Consider the following 14,261-nt stretch of genomic DNA (forward strand, 5'->3'; position numbering starts at 1 on the left):
GTTTTTTCTTAGTAGAACCAAATAAAAATGTCAGCTCTTCAACGCCAGGCTGTAAAACATGGAATAAGTGGCGGTTTACCCCCTATGCCGCCACCTGGCATTGGGTAGTATTTGCATATTATCAAGCCTAACTATTCCGTATAGTTTCAAGAACACTTCTTTTGTTCAGTTCATGTTTTTCAAAAACGATGGCTTTGCGTTACTTATTTTCGAGGTTCACGTCAATGATGTATAACTTATGCATGCAAAAGAAGCCCGGTCGACCTTCATAACATATTCCCTGTTGATATTATATATTACTTTTATATCCACTGTATATAACCCGAACTTGCTTGATACCATACATCATCTGTGATGATGGTAAATACCTAGCCATGGCTTTTATATAAATAAAGATCAGTAACTAAGTCCAGAGTGTGACAATGCCTCGTAGTCGTATCGTTGCTTACACTTTACTGATAAATAATATATGTACTATATATAGTACATATACAATTTTTCGGCAGACTGGTGTATATAAGATTGTTCTGAGATCCAACTGTTTAAGAAAATTCGGACACTTATTTTATGCAAGTTTCACATTTTAGACCTGGCTTTTATGGTAATCAATTATGATAAAATTAGTTAGGTCACATTAACTTTTAGAGAAAGAAGTAAACTAATTTGATATTTTGATTTTGAGAAAATGCTGAAAGCTAAAAAATGTGAAGTGAAGTAAATAATGTTTGATTTTTCATTAGAACTGGTAGGATAACAATAGAGATTGTGCTTTGTATGATGTAAGCATACATACTAACTTAATTAAAAATTACTTGAACCTAAATTGTATCAGAAACTTTCAACTTCAAATAATAGGTAATTTGCCATTGTCACTGACATGTTTCCAAATACTCTCATGGTTAACTGCTTTGGTGGCTTGGTGGATAGAGTGTCCGCCTCGGACATGGGAGGATGCGGGTTCAAACTAAACATTTGGCCTTCCTACAAGTTATATGTATAGTCAACTAAACAATTGGCCTTCCTACAAGTTATATGTATTGTCAACTAAACATTTGGCTTCCTACAAGTTATATATATTGTCAACTAAACATTTGGCCTTCCTGCAAGTTATATGTATTGTCAACTAAACATTTGGCCTTCCTACAAATTATATGTATTGTCAACTAAACATTTGGCCTTCCTACAAGTTATATGTATTGTCAACTAAACATTTGGCTTTCCTACAAGTTATATGTATTGTCAACTAAACATTTGGCCTTCCTACAAGTTATATGTATTGTCAACTAAACATTTGGCCTTCCTACAAGTTATATGTATTGTCAACTAAACATTTGGCCTTCCTACAAGTTATATGTATTGTCAACTAAACATTTGGCCTTCCTACAAGTTATATGTATTGTCAACTAAACATTTGGCCTTCCTACAAGTTATATGTATTGTCAACTAAACATTTGGCTTTCCTACAAGTTATATGTATTGTCAACTAAACATTTGGCCTTCCTACAAGTTATATGTATTGTCAACTAAACAATTCGCCTTCCTACGAGTAAGTTCTTACTAGAATTGAATTTTTGCTTCCAGTTTGTTCAAGTAATTACCATAAGAGACACTTCAGTGCTTCTACCTGGACAGAAAAACTCACATGCCTACAGATCATATGTGACACAAATTGTTTATTTAGTGTTTTGCTTCTATCATTAATACTGAAGATAATTTTCTACCTGTACAGGTCACATGCATGCCTTTTTAGGTGTGTGTCATGGTGGGTAACCCTGCACGGTAACTTATAAGTTCAAAGTGGACACTCACTGAACTAAATGTGCTGTTTATAGGATCTGCTCTATTTTGTCTTGCAGATTTTGATCACGTGTGAGACCTGTCTGACAACCAGTAGGCATGTGTAATTTTCTCTGGTAGTTATTCCTTCAATACATGTCTGACATGCCAGTTATGGACAGAAGTCAGTCAAGGCTTGGGGGACAAAAACATTGTCTGCACCATATCATTCTTGGGCAGCAAGATGGAGACCAGCAACAACAAGAATCAGTTACAGTCTCGCATATCAGATTTATGGATCAAGATTCCTTACCCCATATCAATTTCAAGAACTGGACTAGGTCATGCCAGCCAAGGTGGTCATGTTTTTTCATGGCCAGTCTTGGCCATATAACTGATAGCAATGGGCAATGACCATCTTTATTATAAGCCACCAGAAAACAAACTTCTATGACTCTCCCCTATAATGCCCAGTTCAGTGCCGTTATGCCTCATGCCTCATGAAACCAGTTATACATGGAGTAGTCTAACTCACATAATTTTGCTAGGATATTTATGCAGACAATGCCTAATTTATATAGGCACTCTAATAGATCAGACTATTCACCTTGTTCTGCTAGGCACAGTTAAACTTACCATTCCAAGATCACTAGCACACTGTTATCACATAAGAGAGAATATTGCAAGAATCAAAGTCCTATCTGTTCTTTTATTCATTTGGATTTCACCTGGCGAGTGGCACTGGACCTGGCACAAGTAGACTTTTCATGGGAAGTAAAAGAAGACGCCAAAATGAACTTCTGTCAAGAGTTTAATTAGTTCAACTATCATACAAATCTTGCCTCCTCACTACATTGACAGGCAAAATCAGCCATACATTTCTTGGTGGACCTATCTGCTTACAGTTCAAGCATGATGCATCAATACCGTTCATGAAAACCCCCACTTCCAGGGGCATCATTGACTCACCTTTCATATGAGATCTGCTTCCTCATTTTCATTAGTGACAGCTGGCAGAAAATCAATGAAATACATGCCTTATGAGTGGACCTGAATTACATAAAATCCCAACAAGATAGGTCAGCTTCACTCATGATGGTACCCTCTTCCATTGCCAAAACTGGTTCCTATCCATAGGTAACAGACTTTTGTAATGAAATCACTGTCTGCTCTGGACACTTCAGCTTAATACCACCTACAGATCCTGTACGAGTTTTGAAGTGGTATTTTAAAATGACAGGCCATTGTGTTGAGGGAGCTCACAGTTATTTTTACTCCTCAAACAGGAACAGGAAGATATATCAGCCAGACCCTTTCATCTTGGATTACCTGGGCATATTGAGAAAAATAACCTCAGTGCAATGGATTTATTTCAAATTTTTGCTTATCACAAGCATTGTATTTGACTTGGAATTGTTCTCTATCTGACATTATCCATGCCGTTGGATGGGGATCAGAATTGACGTTCTCAGTTTTTATCTAAGAGTTCTTTCATCCCAAAGGACACAACTCAGTCTGGTAGGACCTATTGCCACAGCACAACAGGTCACCTTTCCAGGTCGTTTGACATCTTCATAAGACATGGCTTCACAACTTTCACTAGATTTGCAGGAGGGAAAATTTTCCCTTTTTGAAATGCTTCTGATGGATGGAGTTTCGTAAGTTGGGTTGCCCAGAAGCTGTCTCATATACCTTAGTGGACCAGAGATGGCATCTAAGGGATAAGAGGATCAATCTCCACTTATTAACTATTCTCTTAAGGTGTATTGATTGGGTAATATATTCAAAGAAGAAACTTGATTTTTCTTGTAAATTATGTTTCTTTGTGAATAATTACTGAATCATAATATACATGCACCCTCCCAGCCTCCCTGCAGTTGCATCCTTATAGAGAGCATGCCTTCCACTCCAGTAGTAACTGAGATATTCATGGGATTTGGTGCCAATCTCTTTACCAAGGGGTGATCACTCTGCCTGACTGCCACTTAGCTGGACAGACAACTGTTTGCTTTTTAGCTAACAGTTTTGATCCTGGGAGGGTTGGATTTGCTAGATAGTAGTAGTTCTCCTAAGGTATTATGATTAGCTAAATATGTGTGAAGAAAGATTTTAATACAGAAAATTATTATTCTTTGAGAGGGGGCCTAAAAGGAAGAATTGATCTAATTTGAATTCTTGGAAATTCTTTTGGGACAGTATAGCATTAGTCCATTTTAGGGACTGTAGTTCTCTGTACTAGGTATTAGTGTAGCACAGCATGCAGAACAAGTAATCATGTCATCAGTATTTTGGTTAATCAGCAACAAGAATGTAATGATACAATATTCTTAACTCCAGTTATATTTTTATTAACAATAATACTTCTGTGCTTCACAGCAATGTGCAAAAGTTGTAAAGATTTTATTAAGAATTTTTGGGAAGAAAAAGGAAAAGACTATTATAATAAAGTGTTAATTTTCGCACACTTTACCATACTGTCTAATTTATTTGTCCCAGTTAGATTTGGACTTTCTTCCGCAGTGCTACATGTTGACTGTAAATAAGTTTTAGAACATTTCTCTTATATATACGATAGAAATATTGATTTGAAAAGACTGATAAACAAAAAATTAATCAAAAACATGTCAGTAGGCAGTGATAGTTTTTATGTCTTACCTGACTTTACAGTTATCCTATACAGGTGCTTTATTGCTTTACCCTAATATGTCTTAGCGGATTTTATAATTACCATATACAAGTTCTTTGTTTCTTTACAAAGTTCTCTTTTTAGTGGGAAGAAATTGATGCCTGGGAGGAAGAGAGACTATACACCTGTTCTTTGGGACAAATACTTCCAACATGAGCACAGAATCAAAGTGAACAACAATGTATCCTTTCTAATGCCACCCTCATGGAAAAGATAGAACTGTAACAATAACAGAGTGTTTAGTGTTTTTCTTTACAGCCTCAGAATTATTAAACACCAATGGATTACATGTATTTATCAAGTACAAACTGCAACATTATCTGCTTTCTTAAAATCAGTGTATACCACATGGTTTGAAATGACATAATTATTAACCTGACGTTAATTTATCACTAAATATTTTGTAGTCTTATGGACTGGAATTGAGTTCTTTTGAAATAACGAAATAGAAATTTTAAATGTCTAATAGAATTTATTAATAGTAATAACTGCTCTGAAAAGAAGTTATAATGTCAATGAGAGACCTTGAGAAATCTTTAGCAATTTACAACTGCTGTAATTTGGCCATGCTTTCATTGTTGCAGAAAACCAGTGTGATCTCAGTAATTGTGTCATGCAGAATAAATGAACTCACTAGCATGCTATGTTTGGTTTTATTTATTTGAAAACATGATTATAGACTCTTTAATCTTTTAGCTACTTATTTGTTTGTCAGGCATAGGTATTCAACTCAAGTAATGGATGAAAGAGGATACTAACCTAAGATTCTTATGTGATTTTCGATTGGATGAAAAAATATCAGTATTTCAAAAGGTTAGATACTCCAACTTAGTGTTTATGTGTGTGTATGTCTGTGTGATTTAGATTTTTAATGCAGCTTTAACAATTTTAGTCATAACAATACAGTGTCTGCAGACTGGCAGTTTATAGTGATGTCTAGCATTGGGGCATCATGCTGCAGACATTTAGCTTCATGTCCCACCAGTCAAATTATCCTGATACCAGGCCAGCCAGTTTGTACACTAACCTCTTAATGCTGAGCACCAGTCAAGGCAGCTACTTGTACTATTTTTATAAGTCTATGGTATGACTTGGCTAAGTTTCGAACTCACGACCTCCCACATCTGAAGTGGATGCTCGAACTGTTTAGGTAACTGGAGCGGTCTCCAGCTTAGCATTCTTCCTAAACAGGGTCAGGGTTAGACAGAATGGAAAGTGCTATCCCTGGATTCCTATCACACTATAGCACTTTCCATACTGTCTGGTGTATATTTATAATTCTCTATAATTAATTCTATATACCTTTATTTCTTTCATAGGAATCTGGAACGACTGTGTAGATATATGAGAATTAATTACTAGGTCATCATGCGAGTATCTGCTACACAAGAGTACATCTAACGCCGATTGAGTAACATCATTTTTTGGTGATGTGTGCTTAATCGTGAGGGAATATGGGCTAGTGTGTGCAGGCAAGGTGATGGGTGCCATTTACCTGCAGACCTGGGTTAGAATCTCCGTAGAGTAAGAATTAAAAATTCTCTAACCTATATGATTATATCGTTTGTATTAAAATATATACATGGTCCTAATTACATACAATACTTGTAACACATCTTCAGTCCAGCTAATGGGAAGTGTCACGCAGATTCACCATGACAGGTTGGTGTATGGACTCAGATTAATTGAACAAATAATGACTACCTTTAGCTGATACATAAGGATTAGTGTGGTCTTCTACCAGGAGCAATCACCCAACACTTATGATTTAAAGAACTGCCTTCTCATTTATGTAAAAAATGTTAGAAAGAAATTGTTCTATCTCAACTTGTATTTCATCTGAATTTAAATAGTCTTTTAAGTAATGTTCAGTCTGTATATTGCCCTCACTACCCTTCTGAGAGATATGATTTGGCTTAGTTAAGGACTTTTTTCTGCTTTGGATAGTGGGAAGATTACAGTCCTTACTCTCCTTGACTTGTCTGTGGCATTTGACACAATGGACCATGATATATTACTTACCCTGTCCAGGGAGTATTTGGTATTCACAATACAGTCTTACTATAGTTCAAGTCATACTTAGTAAACAAGACACAAATTGTGTCCATAAATGAAAAAAATACTTTTCAGCCCAGTTGATCAATGTTTTGATGTTACACAGGACTCTGTCCTTGGCCCAGTTGATCAATGTTTTGATGTTACACAGGACTCTGTCCTTGGCCAGGTTGATCAATGTTTTGATGTTACACAGGACTCTGTCATTGGCCAGATTGATCAACATTTTGATGTTACACAGGACTCTGTCATTGGCCCAGTTGATCAATGTTTTGATGTTACACAGGACTCTGTCATTGGCCAGGTTGATCAATGTTTTGATGTTACACAGGACTCTGTCATTGGCCCAGTTGATCAATGTTTTGATGTTACACAGGGCTCTGTCCTTGGCCAGGTTGATCAATGTTTTGATGTTACACATGACTCTGTCATTGGCCAGGTTGATCAATGTTTTGATGTTACACAGGACTTTGTCCTTGGCCAGGTTGATCAATGTTTTGATGTTACACAGGACTCTGTCATTGGCCAGATTGATCAACATTTTGATGTTACACAGGACTCTGTCATTGGACCAGTTGATCAATGTTTTGATGTTACACAGGACTCTATCATTGGCCCAGTTGATCAATGTTTTGATGTTACACAGGACTCTGTCATTGGCCAGGTTGATCAATGTTTTGATGTTACACAGGACTCTGTCATTGGCCCAGTTCTGTTCATTATATACACTTAGTCAGCTCCATCCACTAAAACACTTGGGTGTTCCTTAGTACTGTCAAGACAGAGCATTGTACTTCACTTTCATCTGCTTCATCTCAGTATCTTCTACAGAAACTTCAAAAAGTTCAAAACACAGTTGCTCAGAATATTCTATGAGTATGAAGAACTGAGCACACATACCCCCTGCTCTGTAACCACTGCTGGCTTCTCATTCAGTCAGGAATCAAACACAAAATTTGTTCACTATGCTACATTTCATCAACTGGCTCAAGTCCAGTGTACCTATTTGACCTCACCCATGTGTACACACTATTCAGAAACTTACACTTTTCTTATAATACGACTACTCCGGTGGCCTAGTGGTTTGAATGTCCGCCTTGGATGTGGGAGGTTGCGGGTTTGATCCCCAGCCGAGTCATACCAAAGACTTATAAAAATGGTACTAACAGCTGCCTCACTTGGCGCTCGGCATTAAGAGGTTAGTGTTAGGACTGGTTGGCCTGGTGTCAGGATAATGTGACTTAGTGGGACATCATGCTTCATGTCTGTGGCATGATGCCCCAGTGCTAGACATCACTATAAACTGCCACACTGCAGACATCATAGCAGTATGACTAAAAAATTGTTAAAGCTACGTTAAAAATCCAAATCACACACACACATCCTCTTATAATACTCAGTCTAATTGTTCCCACTGTTAAAACTAAAACTTGGAACGAATTGCCCATTGATCTTAGATACAAAACACACTCACCTCATTCAAGAGTGATCTTAAAACTCGCCTATTTCAACTAAAAGAACAGATTTAAAACTTTGTTTATTTCCAAAATTGTTGTTAGCATGATCTTTTTGGTGTTGTTGTAATTTCATGTTTGTTTGTTTTTGTAATACTATCATTCTATATGTTTTTATGTATTATCTAATAGTGTACTGTGCTTAGTGTTTCTAAAGATTAGAAGCTGTACTAAGTCTACATTATTAATACATTATTATTACTATTATTCTGCTGCAGAATTACATATATATGGAGATAATTTAGGCACTCAGTTGTAGGTGTCCAGAGTGGCTATTTAATGTTAGAATATTTGTCACTGGAAAATATATCAAATTCAGTATAATCTTTAACATCATTTTTAATAATATTTTCAGTAAATTGTGAAGAATGCTTGTCCAGCATTAATTTCTAGTTTTATCAAGCTCCCAGGCAAATGGATTGTCCAACATTAATTTCTAGTGGATTCTTACTCCACTACTTTTAAAAGTAGTGAATTTATCATTAATATGTTATTGGTAATTTGCCTGTCCATTTCTTATGTGAAAAAAAAAAGGTGAATCCCCAGGCACTGTTTTGACCATTTTTATGTGAAAAATATTGATGAATTGCCAAGCACTGATTTGACCATTTTTGTGTGAAAAATATTGATGAATTGCCAAGCACTGATTTGACCATTTTTGTTTGAAAAAGATTGATGAATTGCCAAAACAGAGATAACCTTAACTGCTCATTAGCATTCCATTTCTGTTTAACTGACTTTTTTGGTGAAACTTTTGTCCCCTTCTTAGACATATTTTCATACATATTTTCAGTTGATTGCAGCAATGTCACTAAATTTCGATGAATAACAACGAAGTTATTAAATATTGAATTTATACATGGTGTAGTGTAAACTGTCAAATTGTGTAACCTTTGGAAAAGCTGACATCCTCTTTGACAAGCTAATCAAAACAAATGTCATTGAATAATGGAACACACATTGATGGGACAAGTTTGGCTAGCAGCACATTGGAATTTCAAATAAATAATAATTGACTGACATCTGATGGTAGATTGATGAAGTTTTGGAATTTCTCAATTCAAATTATGTCATCCCACCTAGGAAGACAGTAGATCAGAAATAAATCTAAAAGTTTTCAATATGTCCACTATTTAGAAAGGCTGTTTTAATTGTAAATATTGAAATGTATGTACTTTAATTAATTCTTGATGATTATCATATATATTTTGTGCTTGTTATTGGTGTACTTAATGTATTTAAGCATCCTTTGATGTACATTTGTTGTCGGTGTACTTAATGTATTTAAGCATCCTTTGATGTACATTTGTTATTGGTGTACTTAATGTATTTAAGCATCCTTTGATGTACATTCGTTATTGGTGTACTTAATGTATTTAAGCATCCTTTGATGTACATTCATTATTGGTGTACTTAATGTATTTAAGCATCCTTTGATGTACATTCGTTATCGGTGTACTTAATGTATTTAAGCATCCTTTGATGTACATTCGTTATCGGTGTACTTAATGTATTTAAGCATCCTTTGATGTACATTCGTTATCGGTGTACTTAATGTATTTAAGCATCCTTTGATGTACATTCGTTATCGGTGTACTTAATGTATTTAAGCATCCTTTGATGTACATTCGTTATTGGTGTACTTAATGTATTTAAGCATCCTTTGATGTACATTCGTTATTGGTGTACTTAATGTATTTAAGCATCCTTTGATGTACATTCGTTATTGGTGTACTTAATGTATTTAAGCATCCTTTGATGTACATTTGTTATTGGTGTACTTAATGTATTTAAGCATCCTTTGATGTACATTCGTTATTGGTGTACTTAATGTATTTAAGCATCCTTTGATGTACATTTGTTGTCGGTGTACTTAATTATTTAAGCATCCTTTGATGTACATTTGTTATCGGTGTACTTAATATATTTAAGCATCCTTTGATGTACATTCGTTATTGGTGTACTTAATGTATTTAAGCATCCTTTGATGTACATTTGTTGTCGGTGTACTTATTTAAGCATCCTTTGATGTACATTCGTTATTGGTGTACTTAATGTATTTAAGCATCCTTTGATGTACATTTGTTATCGGTGTACTTAATATATTTAAGCATCCTTTGATGTACATTCGTTATTGGTGTACTTAATGTATTTAAGCATCCTTTGATGTACATTTGTTGTCGGTGTACTTAATATATTTAAGCATCCTTTGATGTACATTCGTTATTGGTGTACTTAATGTATTTAAGCATCCTTTGATGTACATTCGTTATTGGTGTACTTAATGTATTTAAGCATCCTTTGATGTACATTTGTTGTCGGTGTACTTAATTATTTAAGCATCCTTTGATGTACATTTGTTATTGGTGTACTTAATGTATTTAAGCATCCTTTGATGTACATTTGTTATTGGTGTACTTAATTATTTAAGCATCCTTTGATGTACATTCGTTATGGTGTACTTAATGTATTTAAGCATCCTTTGATGTACATTTGTTGTCGGTGTACTTAATTATTTAAGCATCCTTTGATGTACATTTGTTATTGGTGTACTTAATGTATTTAAGCATCCTTTGATGTACATTCGTTATTGGTGTACTTAATGTATTTAAGCATCCTTTGATGTACATTCGTTATTGGTGTACTTAATGTATTTAAGCATCCTTTGATGTACATTTGTTGTCGGTGTACTTAATTATTTAAGCATCCTTTGATGTACATTTGTTATTGGTGTACTTAATGTATTTAAGCATCCTTTGATGTACATTCGTTATTGGTGTACTTAATGTATTTAAGCATCCTTTGATGTACATTCGTTATTGGTGTACTTAATGTATTTAAGCATCCTTTGATGTACATTTGTTGTCGGTGTACTTAATTATTTAAGCATCCTTTGATGTACATTTGTTATTGGTGTACTTAATTATTTAAGCATCCTTTGATGTACATTCGTTATTGGTGTACTTAATGTATTTAAGCATCCTTTGATGTACATTCGTTATTGGTGTACTTAATGTATTTAAGCATCCTTTGATGTACATTCATTATTGGTGTACTTAATGTATTTAAGCATCCTTTGATGTACATTCGTTATTGGTGTACTTAATGTATTTAAGCATCCTTTGATGTACATTTGTTATCGGTGTACTTAATTATTTAAGCATCCTTTGATGTACATTCGTTATTGGTGTACTTAATGTATTTAAGCATCCTTTGATGTACATTTGTTATTGGTGTACTTAATTATTTAAGCATCCTTTGATGTACATTCGTTATTGGTGTACTTAATGTATTTAAGCATCCTTTGATGTACATTCGTTATTGGTGTACTTAATGTATTTAAGCATCCTTTGATGTACATTTGTTGTCGGTGTACTTAATTATTTAAGCATCCTTTGATGTACATTTGTTATTGGTGTACTTAATGTATTTAAGCATCCTTTGATGTACATTTGTTATTGGTGTACTTAATTATTTAAGCATCCTTTGATGTACATTCGTTATGGTGTACTTAATGTATTTAAGCATCCTTTGATGTACATTTGTTGTCGGTGTACTTAATTATTTAAGCATCCTTTGATGTACATTTGTTATTGGTGTACTTAATGTATTTAAGCATCCTTTGATGTACATTCGTTATTGGTGTACTTAATGTATTTAAGCATCCTTTGATGTACATTCGTTATTGGTGTACTTAATGTATTTAAGCATCCTTTGATGTACATTTGTTGTCGGTGTACTTAATTATTTAAGCATCCTTTGATGTACATTTGTTATTGGTGTACTTAATGTATTTAAGCATCCTTTGATGTACATTCGTTATTGGTGTACTTAATGTATTTAAGCATCCTTTGATGTACATTCGTTATTGGTGTACTTAATGTATTTAAGCATCCTTTGATGTACATTTGTTGTCGGTGTACTTAATTATTTAAGCATCCTTTGATGTACATTTGTTATTGGTGTACTTAATTATTTAAGCATCCTTTGATGTACATTCGTTATTGGTGTACTTAATGTATTTAAGCATCCTTTGATGTACATTCGTTATTGGTGTACTTAATGTATTTAAGCATCCTTTGATGTACATTCGTTATTGGTGTACTTAATGTATTTAAGCATCCTTTGATGTACATTCGTTATTGGTGTACTTAATGTATTTAAGCATCCTTTGATGTACATTTGTTATCGGTGTACTTAATTATTTAAGCATCCTTTGATGTACATTCGTTATTGGTGTACTTAATGTATTTAAGCATCCTTTGATGTACATTTGTTATTGGTGTACTTAATTATTTAAGCATCCTTTGATGTACATTCGTTATTGGTGTACTTAATGTATTTAAGCATCCTTTGATGTACATTCGTTATTGGTGTACTTAATGTATTTAAGCATCCTTTGATGTACATTCGTTATTGGTGTACTTAATGTATTTAAGCATCCTTTGATGTACATTTGTTATTGGTGTACTTAATTATTTAAGCATCCTTTGATGTACATTTGTTATTGGTGTACTTAATTATTTAAGCATCCTTTGATGTACATTCGTTATTGGTGTACTTAATGTATTTAAGCATCCTTTGATGTACATTCATTATTGGTGTACTTAATGTATTTAAGCATCCTTTGATGTACATTCGTTATCGGTGTACTTAATGTATTTAAGCATCCTTTGATGTACATTCGTTATCGGTGTACTTAATGTATTTAAGCATCCTTTGATGTACATTCGTTATCGGTGTACTTAATGTATTTAAGCATCCTTTGATGTACATTCGTTATTGGTGTACTTAATGTATTTAAGCATCCTTTGATGTACATTCGTTATTGGTGTACTTAATGTATTTAAGCATCCTTTGATGTACATTCGTTATTGGTGTACTTAATGTATTTAAGCATCCTTTGATGTACATTCGTTATTGGTGTACTTAATGTATTTAAGCATCCTTTGATGTACATTTGTTATTGGTGTACTTAATGTATTTAAGCATCCTTTGATGTACATTCGTTATTGGTGTACTTAATGTATTTAAGCATCCTTTGATGTACATTTGTTGTCGGTGTACTTAATTATTTAAGCATCCTTTGATGTACATTTGTTATCGGTGTACTTAATATATTTAAGCATCCTTTGATGTACATTCGTTATTGGTGTACTTAATGTATTTAAGCATCCTTTGATGTACATTTGTTGTCGGTGTACTTATTTAAGCATCCTTTGATGTACATTCGTTATTGGTGTACTTAATGTATTTAAGCATCCTTTGATGTACATTTGTTATCGGTGTACTTAATATATTTAAGCATCCTTTGATGTACATTCGTTATTGGTGTACTTAATGTATTTAAGCATCCTTTGATGTACATTTGTTATCGGTGTACTTAATATATTTAAGCATCCTTTGATGTACATTCGTTATTGGTGTACTTAATGTATTTAAGCATCCTTTGATGTACATTCGTTATTGGTGTACTTAATGTATTTAAGCATCCTTTGATGTACATTTGTTGTCGGTGTACTTAATTATTTAAGCATCCTTTGATGTACATTTGTTATTGGTGTACTTAATGTATTTAAGCATCCTTTGATGTACATTTGTTATTGGTGTACTTAATTATTTAAGCATCCTTTGATGTACATTCGTTATTGGTGTACTTAATGTATTTAAGCATCCTTTGATGTACATTTGTTGTCGGTGTACTTAATTATTTAAGCATCCTTTGATGTACATTTGTTATTGGTGTACTTAATGTATTTAAGCATCCTTTGATGTACATTCGTTATTGGTGTACTTAATGTATTTAAGCATCCTTTGATGTACATTCGTTATTGGTGTACTTAATGTATTTAAGCATCCTTTGATGTACATTTGTTGTCGGTGTACTTAATTATTTAAGCATCCTTTGATGTACATTTGTTATTGGTGTACTTAATGTATTTAAGCATCCTTTGATGTACATTCGTTATTGGTGTACTTAATGTATTTAAGCATCCTTTGATGTACATTCATTATTGGTGTACTTAATGTATTTAAGCATCCTTTGATGTACATTTGTTGTCGGTGTACTTAATTATTTAAGCATCCTTTGATGTACATTTGTTATTGGTGTACTTAATTATTTAAGCATCCTTTGATGTACATTCGTTATTGGTGTACTTAATGTATTTAAGCATCCTTTGATGTACATTCGTTATTGGTGTACTTAATGTATTTAAGCATCCTTTGAT

At 33.8% G+C, this 14,261-nt stretch overlaps 1 protein-coding gene across 2 annotated transcripts in view; it reads left to right on the forward strand.

The window, feature by feature from the left end:
- The window catches only part of LOC149800412 (protein phosphatase methylesterase 1-like), an 84,856-nt gene continuing 70,595 nt past the window's right edge, over positions 1-14,261 (forward strand). The window contains exons 1-2 of one of the 2 annotated variants that reach the window (XM_089960052.1): positions 1-104; positions 4,547-4,643. In XM_089960052.1, coding sequence (XP_089816178.1) covers positions 28-104; positions 4,547-4,643 — 174 coding nt within the window. In that variant the 5' untranslated portion in view covers positions 1-27. Of the gene's footprint in view, positions 105-4,534; positions 4,644-14,261 lie in introns of both variants that reach the window. The other variant, XM_089960051.1, reaches the window with a different exon arrangement.

The sequence above is a fragment of the Sinohyriopsis cumingii genome, chromosome 5 (genome assembly GCF_028554795.1).
Source record: "Sinohyriopsis cumingii isolate HCF-2022 chromosome 5, ASM2855479v2, whole genome shotgun sequence".
Lineage (NCBI taxonomy): Eukaryota > Metazoa > Mollusca > Bivalvia > Unionida > Unionidae > Sinohyriopsis > Sinohyriopsis cumingii.